This window comes from Oncorhynchus clarkii, chromosome 32 (assembly GCF_045791955.1).
Source record: "Oncorhynchus clarkii lewisi isolate Uvic-CL-2024 chromosome 32, UVic_Ocla_1.0, whole genome shotgun sequence".
In the NCBI taxonomy this organism is placed as follows: Eukaryota; Metazoa; Chordata; class Actinopteri; order Salmoniformes; family Salmonidae; genus Oncorhynchus; species Oncorhynchus clarkii.
This window is the reverse complement of record NC_092178.1, coordinates 39290478-39315761: the sequence shown is the minus strand read 5'-3', so window position 1 is coordinate 39315761 and position 25284 is coordinate 39290478. Positions and strand designations below refer to the sequence as shown.

The window sequence follows — 25284 nt, the reverse complement described above, 5'->3', positions numbered from 1 at the left end:
AGTGAGGTCTGCACAACGCATCACCGGGGGCAAAATACCTGCCCTCCAGGACACCTACACCACCCGATGTCACAGGAAGGCCATAAAGATCATCAAGGACAACAACCACCCGAGCCACTGCCTGTTCACCCCGCTATCATCCAGAAGACGAGGTCAGTACAGGTGCATCAAAGCAGGGACCGAGAGACTGAAAAACAGCTTCTATCTCAAGGCCATCAGACTGTTAAACAGCCATCACTAACATTGAGTGTCTGCTGCCAACATACTGACTCAACTCCAGCCACTTTAATAATGGAAATTGATGTAAAAAATGTATCACTAGCCACTTTAAACAATGCCTCTTAATATAATGTTAACATACCCTACATTACTCATCTCATATGTATATGTATATACTGTACTCTATATCATCTACTGCATCTTTATGTAATACATGTATCACTAGCCACTTTAAACTATGCCACTTTGTTTACAGACCCTACATTATTCATCTCATATCTCATACTGTACTCGGTACCATCTACTGCATCTTGCCTATGGCGTTCTGTACCATCACTCATCACCATCATTCATCACCATCATTCATATATCTTTATGTACATATTTTTTTATCCCTTTACACTTGTGTGTATAAGGTGGTAGTTTTGGAATTGTTAGGTTAGACTACTCGTTGGTTATTACTGCAATGTAGGAACGAGAAGCACAAGCATTTCACTACACTCGCATTAACGTCTGCTAACCATATGTATGTGACAAATAACATTTGATTTGATTTAATTAACTAAATAGACTTACAATAAGGCTGCAATATGTTATCGGCCAAGTGGGAATGGGACCGGGTAGGCCTACATAAGGAGAATGCCATTCTTGTAAGCCAAGAGATCTGCAGGGGAGATCCGAGGGAACTAATACAATTGAGGGAACTACTTTTTCTAGTCAGGGAGCAATTTTTTATACGAGGGAATTACTTTAAATATTTGAGGGAATGTTTGAAAAAAAAGAAAAAAGGGAATGGATTAGCCTTTGTTCCAATTTTTCACCACCATGACCCCTAAAGGGCTCCGTACTTATGCATTCTAAAATATCAACAACAACAAAAAATGTACCTTGCAGTGCGCATTTCTGGCATCCATCTTGCTATGGTCATGTTTGAGAAGAAACTAACCTGATCTTCTCAGGTTCTGTTGGTAGGATGACCTTGGGCTCAACTTTCTCCTGGTCCAGATCCAGCACATCTTTCATTGTTGGGGCTTTAGTTCTAACGCCACAATTTCTGTATGAGAAAAATAGTGACTTAGTCTTTCAAATCAATCAATCTCTTTATTATCCCAATTGGAAAATGTGCAGTGCAGTCAAAGTTACAACATTAAAAGTAAAATAAAAAAATGTAATAATTCCATAATCTCATGTTGTACTCTGCCGTACCTGCTGCCATCTAGGTCATCAAGTTCACTAGAGGGTGTCTGCGGGAGGAAATCAGTTTTACATTTCTTCTTGCCGGGACGCTCTGCGACGAAGGACACTCTTTTGACACGGACCTGAGACTCTGGTACGGTGGGCAGCTCATGGCGGAGCATTTGTCCAGGTGTGTCTGAGATGGCTAGAGGTGACTGAAGCTTGTTGAGGAACGGGTGGACTTGGAAGTGGGATGGGCTCAGCTGGGAAGGGATCACCCTGAGGATATTAGGCCGTATCCGAGAGGGCTCACGATGGGAAGCCATGGCACTGTCTAAGATAGCTTGGGCCTGGTTGCCTGTCATCATTGGAGAGCTGGGCACAGAGACGCACTTGACCTTCACTTGTTTCGCTCCACGCGTCATGGGCATGGCTCGGACCAGCACTCGCCCATCATGCAAACTCTGTGGGGTCCTGATCAGGAGATTGGTGGTGGTTGCTGGTGTGGTGTTGTTTCTGTTAGAAATGGTGGTTGGTGTGGTGGCGTTGTCGTTTCTGCTACTGGTGATGAGATTTGAACTATGGAAGACGGCTGTCCGTGGCGAGGGTGTAGATGTAGCGGGTACGACCACCATCTGGGGAATCGCGCGGGGCAGTGCACCACTGCTGTGGATAATCTTGGCTAGCTGGCTGATGCGGCTGTAGGAAGGGGAGCTGGTGCTGACTGTCTGGAAGGTGTTAGTGTTTGGATCTTTCATCAGAATCTGACCTTGACGGTTGACTAGCAGAACCTGTGGAGACAGGGCTGAGTTGGAGGCAGACTGAATAGTGGCAGTCAGCTGCTGCTGCTGAGCTGCTTGTCTTGGTGTGGCCAGGCGGATAGCGATAGCTCTCCCCGTAGTGGCCCCTGTCTGTAAGGGTATAGAGTTCATGCCATTCATTACAAATGGGGTCAGGGAGGCGGTGGAGGTGACTGTCCTTGGAATGGTTCGAACAGCGATGGGTGGCGAAGAGAAGGCTACATTCAGAGGCAGAGCAGGTCCAGTGGGTATGGACACCCTGATGATTTTTCTCTGCGCTGGTGTGGGTTTTTGTGGAATAGTTTTCATGCTCACAGGACGAGGGCGTTCCATGATGGTTTTCACAGGAGTTGATTTGGGGTCGGGTTTGGGTTCTGGCTCAAAGTCTGGGTCTCCCATCTCGTCGTCCACTCCAACGAGAGAATCTGTAGAGGAGCCAGAGCTGTCACTATCCTCGAGCACTACGTTTTTATTATTAGCCAGGTACTCTCTGATGCTGTCGTCATCCGAAACAAAATGGCCACTGCTGGGGTCCAGAAGAACCTCTTTCTGGGATTCCATTTGCTCAGACTCCATCAGAACCTCCTCTTCAATAGACAAGTCATTATTTGGGTCACAGGTTTCAAACAAGGCTTGACTGTCAGCCCCCTGATCTTCCGTACTCTTCCCCTCTTCCTGAGTTTCTTCCTCATCGCAGGTAGAATCGCTTGAATCACTCTCAGAGCAGTTATCCGCTCCGTCAAGCTGGGAGATGGACTGAGACGTAGGAGCTGGTGGGGGGAGAGGGAGACTTGCCTGCCCTGAGTCCTTTGAGACTTTGCACACCACCAACATACGAGATAACTTTAAGTAGTGATCCATGTCTTCGTCTGAGGAACCGTTCTCCAGGACCTCTTTAGTGGCCATTGCTTTGGTGAATACTGGAGCCATGTTGGCATCCATGTTGTCCCCACCACGAGTCTGGCTCTGGGTCTCCTCTAACGGCTCCACCTCTAATGCCTCCTCCACATCGCCTCCAGCTGTCTGGGAAACTCCACAGTGAAGCGCCACAGTCTCATTCAGCAAGGCCTCGTCAAACTCCAGCTTGGCGTTTAGCACAGAGGCCACCGCCACGTCTGCGTCCGCCACGTCGAAGGGCGCGAAGGGCAAGTCCTGATCCGACATCAGGGGTCCGACGTCTGTGTCTTCCTCCATATTATTTACTGTCAATGTGATTCCGTTTGAGGGCACCACCACTACTGGCTCGGATGATGCTAAGAAGTCTTGTGGCACCTCAGTGGACACTGGAGTTGTGATTTTGAATGACTGCCTGATCCTGGAGGAGTGGCCGAGGGCCAGAGGGAGGTTGGAGGGTGGGCTGCCGATGGCGACAGGCCGCAGAGAGAGAGGGGAGGTAACACTGGAAGGGGACAAGAGAGGGGAACGCCAGCTGGAGGAGCCAGCGTGAGGTTGTACTCCCCGAGGGGAATTCAGGAGGTTTTCGCTGGTTCTGGGAGGGGAGCTGAAGGGTAGGGACCTGGGGTGGAGGGTGCCCCCTGAACGGAGCATCATTGGTCCAGCAGGGCCATCGGTTGGGGAAGAGGAGTCCCCGGAGTGGCGGCCCCGAGACAGGCGACGCAGCTGGCAGGTATCGCCCAGATCCCTGAGAGTCAGGATGTGGTGGGATTTGGTCATCGCACTCCCTAGAGATTAGAAGATGACCAGTTATGTCATGATGGAACAGAGTGATATTAACATTTGATGTCGTTTAGCAGACGCTCTTATCTTAAGCGACTTAGTCAGTGCTTTAAATTTAAGGGAACTAGGCAAGACCACATATCACTCATTGTAAGTAAAAATGTTCCTCAAATAAGCAGAGATATCTCCCTGTTAACTGACACTAGATATTAAACTGGTATCGATATCTAACTCAATGTCAATGTTACCTGGAGAGGGAAGAGGTCGAGATGTTCCTCCTGCTGGTCTTCTGGTTTGTGAGTAACTAAGGGTTTTGGCCCCAGGCTCCTGTTTCAGGGGGGATGAGGTGGTGCTGAGAGATACCTGAATGGGCAGAGGACTCATCACAGCCTCTGGAATTTCCATTTCTGGTCAAGGAATAAAAAAGGAACATTATTTATTTTGAAGACTGAGAATTAGTAGATTCTAGTAAATTGTCCCTTTTGAATAGCAAATATTGTACAATTCCAATGTACTTAATTATGTTGTTATACATATCCCCCTTAATTATTTCAAATGAAAAGAAACAAACAAATATAACGTATGGGACATCAAGGTTATCCATTGAAGTGCCCACCCTACTACCAGATAGGGAGAGGGGCAGGTTTGGTGGGTTTGCTGACCTTTGTAGAAGCTGTGGGCTATGGTTCGGTTCTCCTCCTGCTCCCACCAATGTGGTTCCCCTGGCTTCTCTGGGAGTGGAGAGTACACCTCTGTCACATTACAGGTGTACTTACAGCGCCGCCGAGGGTCCACTGTGCTCCAGTACAGCCGAGAGCACCTGGACGTAGGAAAACAGAGAGGAAGGAGAATGACAAAAGGTGAGTAACGTAAAAGATAAACAACCCAATATAATTTCAAAACGAACTCCAGGGAAGTTCTCCAACAAAATACCTGCAGTTTTATACTGCTAATCTTATAATAACAATACAATGACAACCCTGACTACATTAATCACAAATCGATTATTCAAAACAAGAAGAATCTAAATGGATGCTGTCGATGTCTGGGTTACAAGAGGATTATTGGTCACTTACTGGTAGCCCACAGGATACAACCTTGCGCCATTTGCTGATTGCTCCGTCAGCACACCCAGCCTGTTGATCTGAAGTGAACCTGGATATAGAAGGAAACAGATGGATGGTTTCACGAGTAAAAGGGGAAATGATTGATGGTGGTAAAATACTGTAAATCCCTTACTGGCCAAACTTTTAGAGTATATGGTCACACCTTCCAAATCAAAAGCCCCTCGACACAGGGAATAGGGTGCCATTTGGGACAAAGCCTGTGTAATGCACTTTTTGACCAGTGCCTGGGTTTTTTGTTAAGTATTAAACTCGTACCCGTATATGGGTTGAAAATTGCAGATTTGGACACTGATAAGTGCCTAATTTGGAATGCAGTGACTGTATAGTAAGTAACATGATATACATAACATGAGAGCTCAGGGTCTCCTCTTCACAGCTCTGTATTTGTTTTGACTGATAGCTGTTCTGAACTTGAGCACCGAATGTGACAAGACGGTTTGCGCATTTCTTGTTGTTTGAGTGAGGGAGATGCTGTAAATTAAGAGGGCTCGATGTTATTTATTTACCTTTATTTAACTAGGCAAGTCAGTTAAGAACAAATTCTTATTTACAATGACGGCCCAGACGACGGGACTCCCAATCAAAGCCGGATGTGATACAGCCTGGATTCGAACCAGGGACTGTAGTGACACCTCTTGCACTGAGATGCAGTGCAGTTAGACCGCTGCGTCCATGTGTGTGTATACTATTTAACTGTACTAGAATGCTTAAAAAGGCCACTAAAATTTTAAATATCGTATCAGCCACAAATGTCATGGTGAGTCACTAAAATGAACCTATAGACCGATTTTTATTTTATTTTTTATGCATGCCCAATCAAATATATTTCCATCAACCATTATTTCATCAATATACAGTGCCTTGCGAAAGTATTCGGCCCCCTTGAACTTTGCGACCTTTTGCCACATTTCAGGCTTCAAACATAAAGATATAAAACTGTATTTTTTTGTGAAGAATCAACAACAAGTGGGAAACAATCATGAAGTGGAACGACATTTATTGGATATTTCAAACTTTTTTAACAAATCAAAAACTGAAAAATTGGGCGTGCAAAATTATTCAGCCCCTTTACTTTCAGTGCAGCAAACTCTCTCCAGAAGTTCAGTGAGGATCTCTGAATGATCCAATGTTGACCTAAATGACTAATGATAAATACAATCCACCTGTGTAATCAAGTCTCCGTATAAATGCACCTGCACTGTGATAGTCTCAGAGGTCCGTTAAAAGCGCAGAGAGCATCATGAAGAACAAGGAACACACCAGGCAGGTCCGAGATACTGTTGTGAAGAAGTTTAAAGCCGGATTTGGATACAAAAAGATTTCCCAAGCTTTAAACATCCCAAGGAGCACTGTGCAAGCGATAATATTGAAATGGAAGGAGTATCAGACCACTGCAAATCTACCAAGACCTGGCCGTCCCTCTAAACTTTCAGCTCATACAAGGAGAAGACTGATCAGAGATGCAGCCTAGAGGCCCATGATCACTCTGGACTAACTGCAGAGATCTACAGCTGAGGTGGGAGACTCTGTCCATAGGACAACAATCAGTTGTATATTGCACAAATCTGGCCTTTATGGAAGAGTGGCAAGAAGAAAGCCAGTGTTGTTTAAAGTTTGCCACAAGCCACCTGGGAGACACACCAAACATGTGGAAGAAGGTGCTCTGGTCAGATGAAACCAAAATTGAACTTTTTGGCAACAATGCAAAACGTTATGTTTGGTGTAAAAGCAACACAGCTCATCACCCTGAACACACCATGCCCACTGTCAAACATGGTGGTGGTGGCAGCATCATGGTTTGGGCCTGCTTTTCTTCAGCAGGGACAGGGAAGATGGTTAAAATTGATGGGAAGATGGATGGAGCCAAATACAGGACCATTCTGGAAGAAAACCTGATGGAGTCTGCAAAAGACCTGAGACTGGGACGGAGATTTGTCTTCCAACAAGACAATGATCCAAAACATAAAGCAAAATCTACAATGGAATGGTTCAAAAAGAAACATATCCAGGTGTTAGAATGGCCAAGTCAAAGTCCAGACCTGAATCCAATCGAGAATCTGTGGAAAGAACTGAAAACTGCTGTTCACAAATGCTCTCCATCCAACCTCACTGAGCTCGAGCTGTTTTGCAAGGAGGAATGGGAAAAAATTTCAGTCTCTCGATGTGCAAAACTGATAGAGACATACCCCAAGCGACTTATAGCTGTAATCGCAGCAAAAGGTGGCGCTACAAAGTATTAACTTAAGGGGGCTGAATAATTTTGCACGCCCCAATTTTTCAGTTTTTGATTTGTTAAAAAAGTTTGAAATATCCAATAAATGTCGTTCCACTTCATGATTGTGTCCCACTTGTTGTTGATTCTTCACAAAAAAAATACAGTTTTATATCTTTATGTTTGAAGCCTGAAATGTGGCAAAAGGTCGCAAAGTTCAAGGGGGCCGAATACTTTCGCAAGGCACTGTATATTGTAATTATGGTGCACATTTAAACAATTCAACAAACGTGCTCATTCTTTTCAGGACAACCCAGGGTGCCATCATGTCTTTTTTTGAATTTTACCCCTTTTTCTTCCCAATTTCGTGGTATCCAATTGTTGTAGTACAAGGATTTGCTAAGAATAATGAAAATGACTGCAGGTTCTACTGGTCAACTACAACTCCAGTACGGGCTCGGGAGAGACGAAGGTTGAAAGTCATGCGTCCTCCGATACACAACCCAACCAAGCCGCACTGCTTCTTAACACAGCGCGCATCCAACCCGGAAGCCAGCCGCACCTATGTGTCGGAGGAAACACCGTGTACCACCTTGGTTAGCGCGCACTGCGCCCGGCCCGCCACAGGAGTCGCTGATGCGCGATGAGACAAGGACACCCCTACCGACCAAGCCCTCCCTAACCCGGACGACGCTAGGCCAATTGTGCGTCGCCCCACGGACCTCCCGGTCGCGGCCGGTTACGACAGAGCCTGGGCGCGAACCCAGGGACTCTGATGGCACAGCTGGCACTGCAGTACAGCGCCCTTAACCACTGTACCACCCGGGAGGCTGCCATCTCATCTTCTAACTGTACAAATAAAACATTGTGATCGTAAACGCTGACGCTATATATTACTGCACGTCACAATAATTTAATGAGTTCATACATTTTTTACATAGTTAATAGACATTGATTACACTATCATGTCACAACGATTCATCGATACGTATGCTATGATGCTGGTAAAGTTGTCTCGCACACCTACAGTGCTGGTCATAAAAAAAAGATAGCTAGCTCACGGATGCAAATAATGTTCTTCCCCAAAAACATAGCAAAACGACAATCTAGGTGTCATCTAAAATAACCCTATTTTTAAGACAGTTCTTATTTGATTAATGCTGGCCCGACCCAACTATGTGAAGCTAGCCACAATAAGGATTAGTCACAACAGTGGACTTTGCTGTTAGCCTTCAAAATAACAGTATGGCACAATTCTACTATTTTGTATTCATTTGCGTCACTGTCAATGACATGTATTTTGAGGGCAAACCGCAAATTCCACTATTGTGCCTAATCCTTATTGTGGCTAGCTTCAAAACACTGAACCCGGTCCGGTCGAGGCACACTAGCCAGATGAAGCTAGCTGGCTGCTAAAAACGTTAGCTTTGGGCACCAGGTTTAAATAACTGGCAAGCTATTTATTTTCTTGAAATTGAACTTCAATTCATTAGGCCAACAACAAGTTGCTGCCTAGCTAGTACTTACAAGGATATTTAAATCATTGCTAAGAATAATGAAAATGACTGCAGGTTCTACTGGTCATTGTTTTCAGGCTGGTTATATAGGTGCTAGCTAGGTACCAAGCTAAAACTAGCTACCCCAGAAGTTGTGGTCGAACAAATTATGCTTTATTACCAACGCGGTATTGCAAACAAATCGTTCGTGGCCAGTGTTTGCAGACTTTTTTGTACAGCTTTGACAGTGCTACTGTAACATGCAAAGACCCAAACGGCGTTCCATAGTATGTATGTCGTGAAGCTATTAGCAGTGACGCTATTACTGTGTAACTCCTGTAGGGTAACATCTGAAAAATAGCGCACTTGGTAGTGTGTACCAGTGCTCGACCATGACGTAATGTGGCGTCATTACGTCATGTAACTACGTCATATAGGTATGCACGGTTTGACATCGTTTTTTACCATCAGCGTTAAACTAGACATCGGTCCGATACCGATGATGGCATTTTTAGCTAATATTGGCCGATTCAGATATGTTCACAGATCGTGCATCCCTAGTTAATTTGCACGATTTAGTGGAATTAAATTGGCATGAGTACAGTATGTATCTCATTTATATATTTATCTTATTTATCACATGCGTCGAGCATACAGATACAGCCTGTGAGTGGAACATCTGTCAGAAAGTGTGATAAATTTCTCAAACAGCAAATGCATAGGAAGGTAGGCTTCATCAATGCGTCACGCACCTTTATTTAACTAGGCAAGTTAAAGAACAAATTCTTATTTACAATGACGGCCTAGGAAGTGGGTTAACTGCCTTGTTCAGGGGCAGAACAACAGATTTTTACCTTGTCAGCTCGGGGATTTGTTCTAGCAACCTTTTGGTTACTGGCCCAACGCACTAACCGCTAGGCTACCTGCCACTCATTTGCAATGAGCAAGAGGCAGTACGCATTTTGAAAACATATTAGGCCTGTCCAACATTTTTTTATATATTGGTCGACCAAAAGTAGTCGACCAATCAATTGGTAGAAGTTTTTAAAACGTCTATTTAAAAAAAAAAAAGAAGACACCTATGTGTTTAAATAAAATCTCTTATTATCTCTTAATTAATAATTAAGACACAAAAATGACTCGGAGCCAGAGATCAAGATAGCCTAATCAGAAGGGAAAAAAAAAAAAAAAACGACCTTGCTCCTCCTGCTGCTGGCCTTCGCAGATTGCCATTTCGTTCTTGTTTCTCACATTCTTCTCTGTAGATCCTCTCAAGCTCTGTCAGGTTGGAATGGGAGTGTCGCTGCACAGCTATTTTCTTGTCTCTCCAGAGATGTTAGACCGGGTTCAAGTCCAGGCTCTGGCTGGGCCGCTCAACGATATTCAGAGACTTCTCATGTAGCCACTCCTGCGTCGTCTTGGCTGTGTGCTTAGGGTCGTTGTCCTGTTGGAAGGTGAACCTTCACCCCAGGCGGAGATCCTGAGCACTCCGCAGCAGGTTTTCATCAAGGCGCACTCTTTACTTTGCTCCGTTCATCTTTCCCCTCGATTCTGACTAGTCTCCCAGTCCCTGCCACTGAAAAAAACATCCCCACAGCATGATGCTGCCACCATGCTTGACCATAGGGATGATGCCAGGTTTCCTGCAGACGTGGTGCTTGGCATTCAGGCCAAAGGGTTCAATCTTGGTTTCATCAGACCAAAGAAGCTTGTTTCTCATGGTCTAAGAGTCCTTTAGGTACCTTTTGGCAAACTCCAAGTGGGCTGTCATGTGCCTTTTACTGACAAGTGGCTTCCATCTGGCCACGCTACCATAAATAAGCTCCTTTCATTGTCCAGTAGCAAAAGGCACAATCCAAGTCATTATCAACCCATGCTCGTTGTTGCCCATTAGATCTCCTCTCTTTCTTAATTTCTAACACAATTTCATTTCTGTCACATGAAAAGTGCAGTGCCTTTTTTGACAACAGTGTTGCATTATGGAACAAACATTTGCGCATAGCCTACTGCCTTGTACGCACTGCTGCACTTATGTGAAGAAATGCTGCCCAGTGACACAAACCTACCAGAGCTAAATGACTGAGGCAAGTAACACTGAAACATGCATAACATTCGCAAGGTCGCAGGGCCAGACGGATTACCAGGACGTGTACTCCTTGCATGCGCTGACCAACTGACAAGTGTCTTCACTGACATTTTCAACCCTGCCCGAGTCTGTAATACCAACATGTTTCAAGCAGACCACCATAGTGCTTGTGCCAAAGAACACTAAGGTAACCTGCCTAAACGACCAGTAGCACTCACGTTTGTAGCCATGAAGTGATTTGAAAGGCTGGTCATGGCTCACATAAAGACCATTATCCCAGAAACACTAGACACACTCCAATTTGCATACCTCCCCAACAGATCCAGATGATGCAATCTCTATTGCACTCCACACTGCCCTTTCCCACCTGGACAAAAGGAACACCTATGTGAGAATACTATTCATTGACTACAGCTCAGAATTCAACACCATAGTGCCATCAAAGCTCATCGCTAAGGACCCTGGGACTAAACACTTCCATCTGCAACTGGATCCTGACGGGCCGCCCCTAGGTGGTAAGGGTAGGGAACAACACATCCGCCAAGCTGATCCTCAACACAGGGGCACCTGTGTTGAGCACGTGCTCAGTCCCATCCCGTACTCCGTCCCATCCCGTACTCCCTGTTCACTCATGACTGCATGGTCGATGGTGTCAGGACAACAACCTCTACCTCAACGTGATCAAGACAAAAGAGAAGATTGTGGACTACAGGAAAAGGAGGACCGAGCAAGCCCCCACTTTTTTGTACCCCCTTTTTTCTACCCAATTTCATGGTATCCAATTGGTAGTAGTTAGTCTTGTCTCATCGCTGCAACTCCCGCACGGCCTCCCGCACGGAGGCGAAGGTCGAGAGCCATGCGTCCTCCGAAACACAACCGAACCTGGCCGCACTGCTTCTTGACACAATGCACATTCAACCCGGAAGCCAGCCGCACCAATGTGTCGGAGAAAACACTGTACACCTGGCGACTTGGTCAGCTTGCACGGCACCCGGCCCTCCACAGGAGTCACTAGTGCGCGATGAGACAAGGATATCCCTGCCGGCCAAATACTCCCTAACCCGGACGACGCTGGGCCAATTGTGCGTCACCCCATGGACCTCCCGGTCGCGGCCGGCTGCGACAGAGCCTGAGCTCGAGCCCAGAGTCTCTGGTGGCAAAGTGTCATCCGGGTTAGGGAGGGTTTGGCCTTCGACCACTGCGCCACTCGGGAGGCCCACACCCCCATTCTCATCGACGGGATGTAGTGGAACAGGTTGAGAGCTTCAAGTTCCTTGGTGTCCACATCAAACTATCATGGTTCAAACACACTAAGACAGTCGTGAAGAGGGCACGACAAAGACTATTCCTCCTCAGGAGACTGAAAAGATTTGGCATGGGTCCTCAGATCCGCAAAACATTCTACAGGTGCACCATCAAGAGCATCCTGACTGGTTGCATCACTGCCTGGTATGGCAACTGCTCGGCCTCCGACCGTAAGGCATTACAGAGGAAAGGGCGTACGGCCAAGTACATTACTGGGGTCAAGCCATCCAGGACCTCTATACCAGGCTGTGTCAGAAGAAGGCCCTAAAAATGGTCAAAGACTCCAGCCACCCTAGTCATTGACTTCTCTCTGCTACCGCACGGCAAGTAGTACCGGAGCGCCAAGTCTAGGTCCAAAAGGTTTCTTAACAGCTTCTACCCCCAAGCCATAGGACTCCTGAACAGCTAATCAAAGGGCTACTCAAGACCTCTCTTTTACGCTGCTGCTACTCTGTTTATAATCACTTTAACTCTACCTACATGTACATATTACCTCGACTAACCGGTGCCCCCGCACATCGAGTCTGTACCGGTACCCCCTGCATATAGCCTCTTGTTATTTTACTGCTGCTGTTTATTATTAAACATTACATTTTCTTTCTTTTTTTTTTAAAACTTAGGGCTGCAAGATATGACAAATCAGTGAAAGTGCCGGGCGCCAAATTCAAAACAGAAATCTCAATTAAAATTTCTCAAACATACATGTATACATTTAATGTAGAATTATAACAGAATTCTACCCTGTATTTCTAGAATGATAAATAATGTTTGTTCATTAGGAAGGGGTTATGTAGCATAAACCTAGGAAGAAAGGAATGTATGTGTGTGTCGAAAGAGAACGAAGAGGTGCATTAAACCAATGTTTGAACCGACCTGGCTGAAACTCTGGGGAGATTAGATAAGACAGGGAGAGCCCCTCCAGAGCTCTCGTATCTGGGGGAGACTGGAACTGTCAGCTGAGTGGTAATAAACTGTGGTGAGACTCATGAGAAAATTCCTGTTGATGTGTATGTATGAGTGTAGGGTAAGAGAAAGTTATAAAAGGAATGTCTTTGTATATGTACTGCAGCGCTCTCGTAAATAAACCTTGCCGACTACGGTAGACTGGCCTCTGACTTTCATTTTAATAAGAACCTTACAAATTCTTAGTAACAGACAGAGGATTTTAATTGAAGTTCAGTTTATGAACATTGAGAACAAAATTCTCATAGCAGTATCTTATAACGTTTTAAAGGTAATCTTGTTGTTAATCCCACCAGTGTCCGATTTCAAATAGGCTTTACAGCGAAAGCACCAAACAATTATGTTAGGTCACCACCAACTCACAGAAAAACACAGCCATTTTTCCAGCCAAAGAGAGGAGTCACAAAAAGCACAAGAGATAAAATTAATCACTAACCTTCATCAGATGACACTTATAGGACTTCATGTTACACAATACATGTATGTTTTGTTTGATAAAGTTCATATTTATATAAAAAAAATCTGTATACATTGGTTCACTAGTTCCAAAAACATCCAGTGATATTGCAGAAACACATCATTTTACAGAAATACTCATTATAAATGTCAATGAAAAAACAATTGTTAGACATGGGGAAATATAGATATACCTCTCCTTAATGCAACCGCTGTGTCAGATTTCGGAAAAAGCAAACCATGCAATAATCTGAGAACAGCGCTCAGAAAAAAAAAATATCCGCCATGTTGGAGTCAACAGAAATCAGAAATAACATTATAAATATTCCCTTACCTTTGATGATCTTCATCAGAATGCACTCCCAGGAATCCCAGTTCCACATTAAATGTTTGATTTGTTTGATAATGTCCGTTTAGTACACAAATCGAAACGCTCGTGCAGGTCCAGCCGAACGTCGGACGAAAAGTTCAAAAAGTAATATTACAGGTCGTAGAAACATTTCAAACCAAGTATAGAATCAATCTCTAGGATGTTTTTATCATAAATCTTCAATTACGTTCCAACCGGAGAATTCCATTGTCTGTAGAAAAGCCATGGAACGCAGGTTGCTATCATGTGAAATGTGCGTGACCAGGACCTGGCTCTCTGCCAGACCACTGACTCAAAGAGCTCTCATCCGGCCCCACATCACAGTAGAAGACACGTTCAAGTTTCTAAAGACAGTTGACATCTCGTGGAAGCCGTAGGAAGTGCAACTTGAACCATATCCCACTGTATATTCGATAGGGCTGAGTTCAAAATCTACAAACCTCAGATTTCCCACTTCCTGTTTGGATTTCTTCTCAGGTTTTTGACTGCCATATGAGTTATGTTATACTCACAGACATCATTCAAACAGTTTTAGAAACTTCAGAGTGTTTTCTCTCCAATACTACTACTAATAATATGCATATATTAGCAACTGGGACTGAGGAGCAGGCCGTTTACTCTGGGCACCTTTCATTCAAGCTACTCAATACTGCCCCTGCAGCCATAAGAAGTTAACATGTTTATTTATTTATTTTACTTCTTAAAGCGTTATTGGTTGAGGGATTGTAAGTAAGCATTTCTCTAAGGTTGTTGTATTCAGGGCACATGTGACATAGAATTAGATTTTAAATAGTTGATCCACATTTTAGGCTAAACTGTCCGATCTGTCTGATGCATCAAACTCCTTGCTTTTGAATATTTATTTTTTATGTAACCTAAGTCTACTGGTTGTATGAATTTAAAATCAAATCAATTTGGGATCTATTGTCTCACAACTGTCCCAGAGTTTGCTTGGAATAGGCTATTTCTTTGTCGACAAGTTGCTCAATAAAATATGTGAAGTTTCCTACTATTTTGGATTGTAGAGTGACATGCACTGAGTGTACAAAATATTAAGAACATTTACCTAATATTGAGTTGCAGGGCTTTGTTCCAAACAAAAACAACTATAAGTGTGCTTGCTCTAGTTCATCAATGGCACAGCTAGGAGAGCTCAAAAAAGCACCTTACAGTTGGGAGACTCTTCTTTGAGTCATACAAGTGTATTGAATTGACTTACTGTGCATACTTTGGAGAGCTGTGTGGACACTTGTATACACCAGTTGGACCTCTCTCAAACCTTTGGCATTTAAAAAAATAGATGCACCTACACTAAATTTTCCAATATTATTCTTATGTTACTGAATGTATCCAGAGTATTTTCAGATTTCATTTCAACAAATGCATTGGAAAGTACAGTAAATGTAAAATGTTCATAAAATCACAGTGTAATGTTTAGACTCAGTCTTGTGTCAGGTGAACTGCCGTGTCTTCATAATTTCCCCACAATCTCCTAACTGTTCCCTTGTAATTGCTTCCAAGGGTATGCATATGCTTTCCATATTTCTTCTGTAAAAAAAACATTTCAATGTAGCCCTATCCATATAGGCTCATTCCCACGAGTGTAAAGGGTTAAAAGCAGTGCACTACATAGGGAATAGGGTGCCATTGGGGATGTGCACATACTCACCAATGGTCATATTTATAGACTCTGGCTCCAGGCCAGTCAGAAACTTCCTACGGAGGCTGATCCCTTCGAAGTCCACGTAGACCCGCCGGAGAACTTCAAACCCATTCCCAGACACCATCTGGAGAGTGGAAACGAGAGTGCAAATCCTGAGACATAAGTTTGGATGCCGCTGACAAGTCACAGTGAAAGTGGTGGTGCGCACTGTTGGAAAGATGACTGTTTCTTTGTGTGCGCCTCAGCCCATTTCTAAAAGTTCACCTTCTCACTGACGAGGTCGCGGTGCCTGGAGCAGAAGACCTTCCTGTCCTCCTGGAAGACACAGTTGCGGGCGCGGGCGCACATGAAGTGGTAGTTACTTTGACAGGATGAGAGACAGCAGCCAACAGTCGCCCCCGCCTGGCCACAACGCTCACAGCGCTGTAGGGAAGAACGGTACAATGAGTAGAAGAGAAAAGAAAACAGAATGAGAACGACTAGCAGAAAACTCCCTGAAGAGTAAACATTCTCATTATAACTAAAATGGGCATAGCAGACTTGACAAAACAATTCTCTCTTTGCCATAAAATAATAGGAGCTTTATTGTTCCAATGTTAAAAACAGGAAACTGCACACCTATGTCTGAATACAAAGTCTATTGGGTAAGGACGTACTCCAGCTTTGATATGTGTCCCAAATGTCACCCTATTCCCTACATAGCCCACTATGGGCCCTGGTCAAAAGTAGTGCACTTCATAGGAAACAGGGTGACATTTGAGGCGCAGCTATGGTTATGTTCAATGCATTCTTACCATGTGGCGCCCCCTGGAGACAGCACTGTGTACTTGGAGTAGAGCTCCGTTGTCTTCGTACACCTCAGCGGACCACAAGCAGCAGTTGACGTGGGCCCACTCGTTCTGCCCCAGGTACAGCAGCCTGCCTGCGTCCTTCAATAAAAACGAGGAAATTCAGATTTAGAGTGGACCTGAGACAACATTCTGGGATGTCTGAATAGCTGCTAATACCATTACTGTGGGTATAATGTACTACAGAAGTGTTTCACAACTCCGATTCCTGAGTACCCCAAACAGAATAAATTATTTGTTTTAGCCGCATAGAAGAACAAACTCAACTAGTTATGTGCTTGTTGATTAGTTCACCAATTGAATCGGGTGTATGGCCACAACAAAAATGCATTCTCTTTCAGTCAGTCATCTTCGGTACAACACACTATGGAGGAGTCGCACACTCACGACTTCGGTTGAAGGATCTACAATCACGCCCGACAAGGCCAATGAAATACAGGGCTCGCTGGAAGCCCCTCCTTCCACATGTGATAAGCGTGAGACTCGGATTCATTCTTTCAATTATTCCACTCTTCACCTTGGTGTGAACAGGTACATTTCACAGTACTTAAACAAATAATCGGAACACGAGACTTATGTCGCGCCAACTTAACTGTCCCTTAGGTTGTAGAGCGTGCTCACGCCCTGGACGTCGTGTACTGTAGTTTATGATTAGGAAACTTGTGAGAACAGTACAAACAATGAGTTATTCTTCTAATTGCTTGGCCTGGCTTCAGCAATAGATAAGACAGGTAATGAGACCGATACGACAAGGTGGGTTCGGGTTTGCCACCACGCCCCCAATAAATTAATAGCTATCCATGTTTGTTGTCTTATGTCTCGGCGCATGCTCAGGCTGCCCTCGCTCTAATCAGTTTGTGTACGAGACTAGGGGACGGCTGGGGCTTGGTGTTTCAGATGACTTCCTCTACCGGCTCCTGTGCGCTCTGTTGCCAGTTATAGGAGGCTACTTGAAGAGAGAGGATGACCAGGTTCTGTCTGTGTGCCTTGGTTAAGCACCACTTGCCTCTTCTCAAAAGAGTCCGGGTTCCACATCAGCGATCCTTTCCTACATAAATAGCAATCACTAACTCAGAGGCTGCTCCCTACATTGAGACCCAATCACTGACCACTTTAATAAATGGATCACTAGTCACTTTATACAATGCACTATAAATAATGACACTTCAATAATGTTCACACATCTTACATTACCCATATCACGTGTATACTGTATTTTATACCATCTATTGCACCTTGCCTATGCCGTTCAGCCATCGCTCATCCATATACTTACATGTACATATTCTCATTCACCCCTTTAGATTTGTGTGTATTAGGTAGTTTTTGGGGTATTGTTAGATTACTTGTTAGATACTACTGCACTGTCGGAACTAGAAGCACAAGCATTTCGCTACCTCACATTAACATCTGCTAACCATGTCTGAGACAAATAAGTTTAGATTTGATTTTAGCCATTCCAGCTTCCTAATGGTGGAATTGCTTGGGTAACCCTCTTGTTTAGTGTACGTAGCCAGCATTAAGTTGCTTGGTTATTCTAAACTGACTGTGTTGCAGTCAGAGGCTAGCTAGCCTAGCTTAAACTAGAAGCCTTAGCATGGCTAAATTCAGTTAGCATGCATAACTTCTGGCAAATAAAGCTTATTAGCTTTCTGCCAGTGATACGGCAATCCTATTCCTATTTTTAGCACGGGTCTGATCGACCGGTGAGCCCCACAACAAAAATATCACTGTGACGTCAGTGCCACCACGTTTGGTTAATAACAAAACAGGGTGCTACGTCAGAATTTACTGGAGCCCCGTGTCCATAAGGGGCAGGGCTTCATCCAGGCTATAGAAGCACAACTTAGCTTGGAAGCTTGTCCATGTTTAAAGCCTCCTCTGTTACCCCAAGTGCCTTTGTGTTCACAGGGTTCAAGTGGTATATCAAATCTCCCCAAGGTGAGAGTAATACGTTGGGCGACTCGCTCTCTGTCCACAAGAAGGCTCATCACTGGGATTCATTGCTGATTCCTGCCTGTAGCTCACTAGTCCCCATGAGGTGCTTAGTGATACAGGTTATGGGTTTCATTCTAGGAAATGACATTCAATTACCAATTGCCCCGTCTGTTACCACAGAAGGTGTCCATTTTTCGGTGCTGTCTGTCCCTTCTCCAGCTTGGTTGAAAGATTGTGGCACCGGTAACTATGAAAAAGAACAATGAACCAATCTCTCCCAGTCCATATGGTGGCGTCCCGCCCCTTGGCACTTGACGGGAGGCTCGCTGTCGGCTCCAAACAACGGTGTGCATGCGCAGTGTTGCTATGGATCATGCGAACAGTGACGTCGGGGGTACAGGCTACAACTTTTGCGCATCCCCCACACTTCAGCGATGTCATAAGGTCGACTGTTTCCGAGGCCTCAGAGCCCGTTTTGAGGGAGGGAATAACCTCCCGTCTCCAGACACAGGTAACCGGAGAAGTCTATGTCAGATCCTGGTTGTGCGGTTGTCTCAGACTGGTCTCCAAACCAATTGCTCCCACATGGGACTTGGCCCTGATCCTCAACTTCAAAATCTCCCTGCACATGACTTTGGTCATGGCTAAACATGTTGGGGACCTCCAAGTGTTATCAGTACAAACTTTCTGTACTCAGTTCACCCGGGCAACTAAGGTGACGTTGAGTCCAAATGCGACCTTCTCCCTGAAAGTCATGGCTATGTCCTACAGGTGCTTAGCTTTGAGCCATTTCCATTTTCGCCTCCTATTCCTTCTGAAGAGGAACAGGAGTTTAAATGTCCTGTGTGAGCTTTATGCCCGTTCTGCTAATCCAGCTCGTGGCAGGGCAGTCCATAAACAGCATGTCTCCCACTGGATTGTGGAATCTCTCCGGGCATATTACAGCAGGGGGCAAGGGTTAAATAGCGGTGTACGCGCCCACTCCACCAGCGGTCCGGCAGCATATTGGGCATGGTTTAAATGGTTGAGTGTAGGATACATTTGTGCTGCAGTGAGTTGGGCATCACCATATACTTTTGTGATGTTTCATTGCTTGGATGTCACTGCTCCCAGTTCAGTCCAGTGTGTTTACGGCTGGGATGGGGAAAGTCACTAGGCAGCGCTGTGTGCACGATACCCAGACTGCCGCATCTGGCGGGGTCAGGTCTGGATGGTCTGCCACGGGCAGTTTAATTTAGTATCGGTTGGGCTAAGCTTGGGGCGTGATTATATATCCCCATAGTATGTTGTACTGAAGTTGACTGAATGAAAGGGAACGTAAAGTTATGACTATAACTACTGTTCCCTGAAGGGAGGGAAACGAGATACAACTCCTGTTTCGCCCCACACTGCCCGTTCCTGGGCTCAGTGAAGGAATTAATCAGAACCTCACGCTTATCACCTGGGGAAGGCGGGGCTTCCAGCAAGGTGTGGATTTCAGGCGATTGAAGATCCTTCAACCCGAAGTAACGAGAGTGCGACTCCCCCATAGTGTGTTGTACCTCGTTTCCCTTCTTCATGGAACAGTAGTTATAGTCATCAAGTTACATTCTGTTTGAGATACTTAAGGACCGAAGTTGAGAATCACTGTACTACAGTAGCCATAATGCTCTATTTATGGTTTTATTTTAGTAAAGATGTTTCTGAAGCTAACACAATGGTGTCTCGTCTCCTTATCAATACAATTACTGTGTGGGATCAGTACAGAGGGGGGAGGGAAACTCACGTTGGGTGTGGCGTCTCCACATTGTTGGCAGAGTACACACTGCCTCTCATCTTTGGTCCAGTCGAGTTCCAGGGCCCCGGTTAGAGCACAATGTGTACCTACTCAAGATAGACCAAACACATTCATTAATCATTGAATTGATTCACATTGTTAGGATGAAGTAAAAAGCTAGATCACCATCAATCTTGTGCCGGTGAATGGGGTTACATGCCTGCTTTGAGAAAGGCTTACAGAGGGAGTGATAGATATATAATATAACGCACTACTGAACTTTATAATGCACTACTATTGACCAGAGCCCTATGCCTATGACCAGACCCCCTAGTTGAGACACAGCCAAAGACTCCATACCTTGGGATTTGAGTGTGAGGCTCTCCAGAGCCCGGGACTGATGGGTGGTGACTGAGTACAGGGAAGGGATGCTGTTCCCCTGCTGGAGGCACCCTGAGCCCCTGGTAACTTGGTATGTCCTCTCCAGCCACTGTGCATAGCTGTGCTCCTTAGAGGGTGGAAGAACTGCCTCAGGGAGCATAACACTGAGACAGAAGAAAGGGGGGGTTGGGGTATTTGTATTTTATATTTTATTTATTTATTTCACCTTTATTTAACCAGGTAAGCCAGTTGAGAACAAGTTCTCATTTACAAATGCGACCTGGCCAAGATAAAGCAAAGCAGTGTGACAATAAGAGTTACACATGGAATAAACAAACATACAGTCAATAACACAATAGAAAGGTCTATATACAGTGTGTGCAAATGAAGTAAGATTAGAGAGGTAGGGCAATAAATAGGCTGTAGTGGCAAAATAATTACAATTTCGCAAATAAACACAGGAGTGATAGATGTGCAAGTAGAGATACGGGGGTGCAAAGGAGCAAAAAAAAGAAAATAAAAGAAAATAAATAACAATATGGGGATGAGGTAGTTGGATGGGCTATTTACAGATGGGCTATGTACAGGTGCAATGATCTGTAAGCTGCTCTGATAGCTGATGCTTAAAGTTAGTGAGGGAGATATGAGTCTCCAGCTTCAGTGATTTTTGCAGTTCGTTCAAGTCATTGGCAGCAGAGAACTGAAGGAAAGGCGGTCAAAGGAGGAACTGGCTTTGGGGGTGACCAGTGAAATATACCTGCTGGAGCGCGTGCTACGGGTGGGTGCTACTGTGGTGACCAGTGAGCTGAGATAAGGCGGGGCTTTACCTAGCAAGGACTTATAGATGACCTGGAGCCAGTTGGTTTGGCGACGAATATGAAGCGAGAGCCAGCCAACGAGAGCATACAGGTCGCAGTGGTGGGTCGTATATGGGGCTTGGTGACGAAACGGATGGCACTGTGATAGACTGCATCCCATTTGCTGAGTAGAGTGTTGGAGGCTGTTTTGTAAATTACATCGAAGTCAAGGATCGGTAGGATAGACAGTTTTACGAAGGTATGTTGGGCAGCATGAGTGAAGGATGCTTTCCAAATAGGAAGCTAGATTTAATTATGTATTGGAGATGCTTAATATGAGTCTGGAAGGAGAGTTTACAGTCTAACCAGACACCTAGGTATTTGTAGTTGTCCACATATTCTAAGTCAGAACCGTTCAGTGATTTTTGCAAGGCGGGCGGGCAGCGATCGGTTGAAGAGCATGCATTTAGTTTTACTTGCATTTACGAGCAGTTGGAGGCCACGGAAGGAGAGTTGTATGGCATTGACGCTTGTCTGCAGGTTAGTTAACAGTGTCCAAAGAAGGGCCAGAAGTATACAGAATTATGTCGTCTGCAGAGGTGGATCAGAGAATCACCAGCTGCAAGCGCGACATCATTGATGTATACAGAGAAAAGAGTTGGCCCGAGAATTGAACCCTGTGGCACTATAACCCTATAAGCTGCTAGAGGTCCGGACAACAGGCACTCCGATTTGACACACTGAACTCTATCATAGAAGTAGTTGGTGAACCAGGCGAGGCAGTCATTTGAGAAACCAAGGCTGTTGAGTCTGCCGATAAGAATGCGGTGATTGATAGAGTCAAAAGCCTTGGCCAGGTCGATGGATATGGCTGCACAGTATTGTCTTTTGTCGATGGCAATTATTATATCGTTTAGGACCTTGAGCGTGGCTGACGTGCACCCATGATCAGCTCGGAAACCAGATTGCATAGTGGAGAAGGTACGGTGGGATTCGAAATGGTCGGTGATCTGTTTGTTAACTTGGCTTTTGAAGACCTTAGAAAAGGCAGGGTAGGGTAGATATAGGTCTGTAACAGTTTGGGTCTAGAGTGTCTCCCCCTTTGAAGATGGGGATTACCGCGGCAGCTTTCCAATATTTGGGGATCTCAGACGATAGGAAAGAGGTTGAACAGGCTAGTAATAGGGGTTGCAAAAATTGCGGCGGATCATTTTAGAAGGAGAGGGTCCAGATTGTCGAGCCCAGCTGATTTGTAGGGGTGCAGATTTTGCTCTTTCAGAACATCAGCTATCTGCATTTGGGTGAAGGACAAATGGGGGAGGCTTGGGCAAGTTGCTGTGGGGAGTGCAGAGCTGTTGACAGGGGTAGGGGTAGCCAGGTGGAAAGCAAGGCCAGCCGTAGAAAAATGCTTCTTGAAATTCTCGATAATCGTAGATTTATCGGTGGTGACAGTGTTTCCTAGCCTAAGTGCAGTGGGAGGAGGTGCTCTTATTCACAATGGACTTTACAGTGTCCCTGAAATTTTTGGAGCTTGTGCTACAGGATGCAAATTTATGTTTGAAAAAGCTAGCCTTTGCTTTCCATTCAGGCCAAGGAGATACTTTTTTTGAAGTATTATTTGCTAGCTTTTCGAAAATAAGTATTCTATGCCTGCTTTATCTTTCTGAAGGCAAAACTAATTATTGTCATAGTTGGTTTGTTCAGGGATTTTCCCTTTTGTCTTCTTGGCGGAAATGGGAGTAAGAACAACAATATCACAATCGGTCAAAATCGATAACATACACCGTCATATGGTCTACACATAGTGTATCCATTTACCTTGGGAAATCTTTGGAGATTGGGTCCCACATTCTCTGATCCTGGCTATGAAACCAACTGAAAGTCTCCTCCAGCAACTGAAAGGACATAGATACAGTATATTCGGAGAGTATTCAGACACCTTGACTGTTTCCATATTTTGTTACGTTAAAGCATTATTCTAAAATTAATAAAAATGTTTTGTCCCCCAATCTATACAAAATACCCCATAATGACAAAGCAAAAACGGTTTAATTAAAAAAAAAATATATATATATATATATATATATAATTTAAAAAACTTAAATATCACATTTACATAAGTATTCAGACCCTTTACTCAGTACTTTGTTGAAGCACCATTGGCGGAGATTACAGCCTTGAGTCTTTTTTGATTGAGAGGGGTTGAGTTAAATGCGGAAGACACATTTCAGTTGAATGCACTCAGTTGCACAACTGACTAGGTATCCCCCTTTCTTGGTTATGACACTATATGCTTGGCACACCTGTATTTGAGGAATTTATCCAAAATCCTCTCAAGCCATGTCAGGTTGGCTGGGGAACATCGCTGCACAGCAGCATCTCCAGAGATGTTCAATCGGGTTCAAGTCCGGGCTTTGGCTACGCCACGCAAGGACATTCAGAGACTTGTCCCGAAGCCACTCCTGCATTGTATTGGCTGTGTACTTAGGGTTGTTATCCTGTTGGAAGGTGAACCTTCGCCCCAGTCTGAGGTCCTGAGCGCTCTGGAGCAGGTTTTCATCAAGGATTGCTCTGTACTTAACTGGTCTCCTACCGCTGATAAACATCCCCACAGCATGCTGCTGCCACCACCATGCTTCACCGAAGGGATGGCGCCAGGTTTCCTCCAGACGTGACCCTTTGCATTCAGGCCAAAGAGTTGAATCTTGGTTTCATCAGACCAGAGAATCTTGTTTCTCACGGTCAGTCCTTTAGGTGCCTTTTGGCAAACTCCATGCGGGCTGTCATTTGCCTTTTACTGAGTGGCGGCTTCCGTCTGCCCACACCACAATAAAGGCCTGATTGGTGGAGAGCTGCAGAGATGGTTGTCCATCTGGAAGGTTCTCCCATCTCCACAGAGGAACTCTGGAGCTCTGTCAGTGTGACCTTCGGGATCTTGATCTTGTAGGCCCATCTCCCCCAATTGCTCAGTTTGGCCAGGTAGCCAGCTCTAGGAAGAGCGTTGGTGGTGCCAAACTTCTTTCATTTAAGAATGATAGAGGCCACTGTATTATTGGGGACCTTCAATGCTGCAGACATGTTTGGTACCCTCCCCAGATCTGTGCCGCGACACGATCCTGTCCCTGAGCTTTACGGACAATTCGTCCGACCTCATGGCTTGGTTTTTTGCTCTGACATGCACTGTCAACTGTGGGACCTTACATAGACAGGTGTGCCTTTCCAAATCATGTCCAATCAATTTAATTTATCACAGGTGGACACCAATCAAGTTGTAGAAACATCAAGGATGATCAATGGAAACAGGATGCACCTGAGCTCAATTTTGAGTCTCATAGCAAACGGTCTGTTACCTTAGGTAAAAAAAATTAAATCTAAAAACCTGTTTTCGCTTTGTCATTATGGGGTATTGTAAATGTATTTAATACATTTTAGAATAAGGCTGTAAAGTAACATTTTGAAAAGGGGAAGGGGTCTGAATACTTTCCGAATGCACTCAGTGTGTGATCTTTATACATCGTTAAAGAGAGGCAATAAGGGGTTCATACACAAAAATATTATTTTAGAGTTATTTTATTATGTTTTATTAATCGAGGCAATTAATAAACTATCATATATTTTTTTTATGCGGACTATACTAAAATAGAGTAAATATGCAAATAAACAATATAATGATATGGCACAGTATGGCCCATAACAAATGTCTATAGCATTAATGGAGGAAAGGTCTTTCTACTAACCTTCAGGTAGTGAGACCTGGCCAAACAGGTGGGCCTCAGGTCCTCAGGGAGAGACTCCTCCTCCTTTAGCCCCTTCCTCATCACCATAACAACATCCTCATGGAATGATTTCTGATTGGTAGACAAGAACAGGAAAAACAGGTGTCAAGTTTAGGAGACGGATGTATTGTTGTTACAATATATGTGAGATTAAATTGACTGTGTGGAGTCTTCCCTCCCATTAGAACATTATAAGAGCATCTGCTAAATGACCAAAATGTATATAAAGTGATCAGAT

The 25284-nt window shown here is 44.6% G+C and overlaps 1 protein-coding gene across 2 annotated transcripts in view; it reads right to left on the bottom strand.

The window, feature by feature from the left end:
* LOC139391633 (histone-lysine N-methyltransferase 2B-like) overlaps positions 1–25284 on the bottom strand; it is an 83400-nt gene that overhangs the window by 10714 nt on the left and 47402 nt on the right. For both annotated transcript variants that reach the window (XR_011629585.1, XM_071139019.1), the window contains exons 19-30: positions 25008–25118; positions 23089–23165; positions 20453–20637; positions 20102–20199; positions 16345–16479; positions 15815–15973; positions 15557–15674; positions 4949–5027; positions 4535–4692; positions 4121–4279; positions 1426–3877; positions 1166–1273 (exon numbers count right to left, since the gene is read on the bottom strand). Coding sequence is in view for 1 of the 2 variants with exons in the window: in XM_071139019.1 (XP_070995120.1) it covers positions 1166–1273; positions 1426–3877; positions 4121–4279; positions 4535–4692; positions 4949–5027; positions 15557–15674; positions 15815–15973; positions 16345–16479; positions 20102–20199; positions 20453–20637; positions 23089–23165; positions 25008–25118 (3839 nt within the window). In the remaining variant the exon portion in view is untranslated. The remainder of the gene's footprint in view (positions 1–1165; positions 1274–1425; positions 3878–4120; positions 4280–4534; positions 4693–4948; positions 5028–15556; positions 15675–15814; positions 15974–16344; positions 16480–20101; positions 20200–20452; positions 20638–23088; positions 23166–25007; positions 25119–25284) is intronic.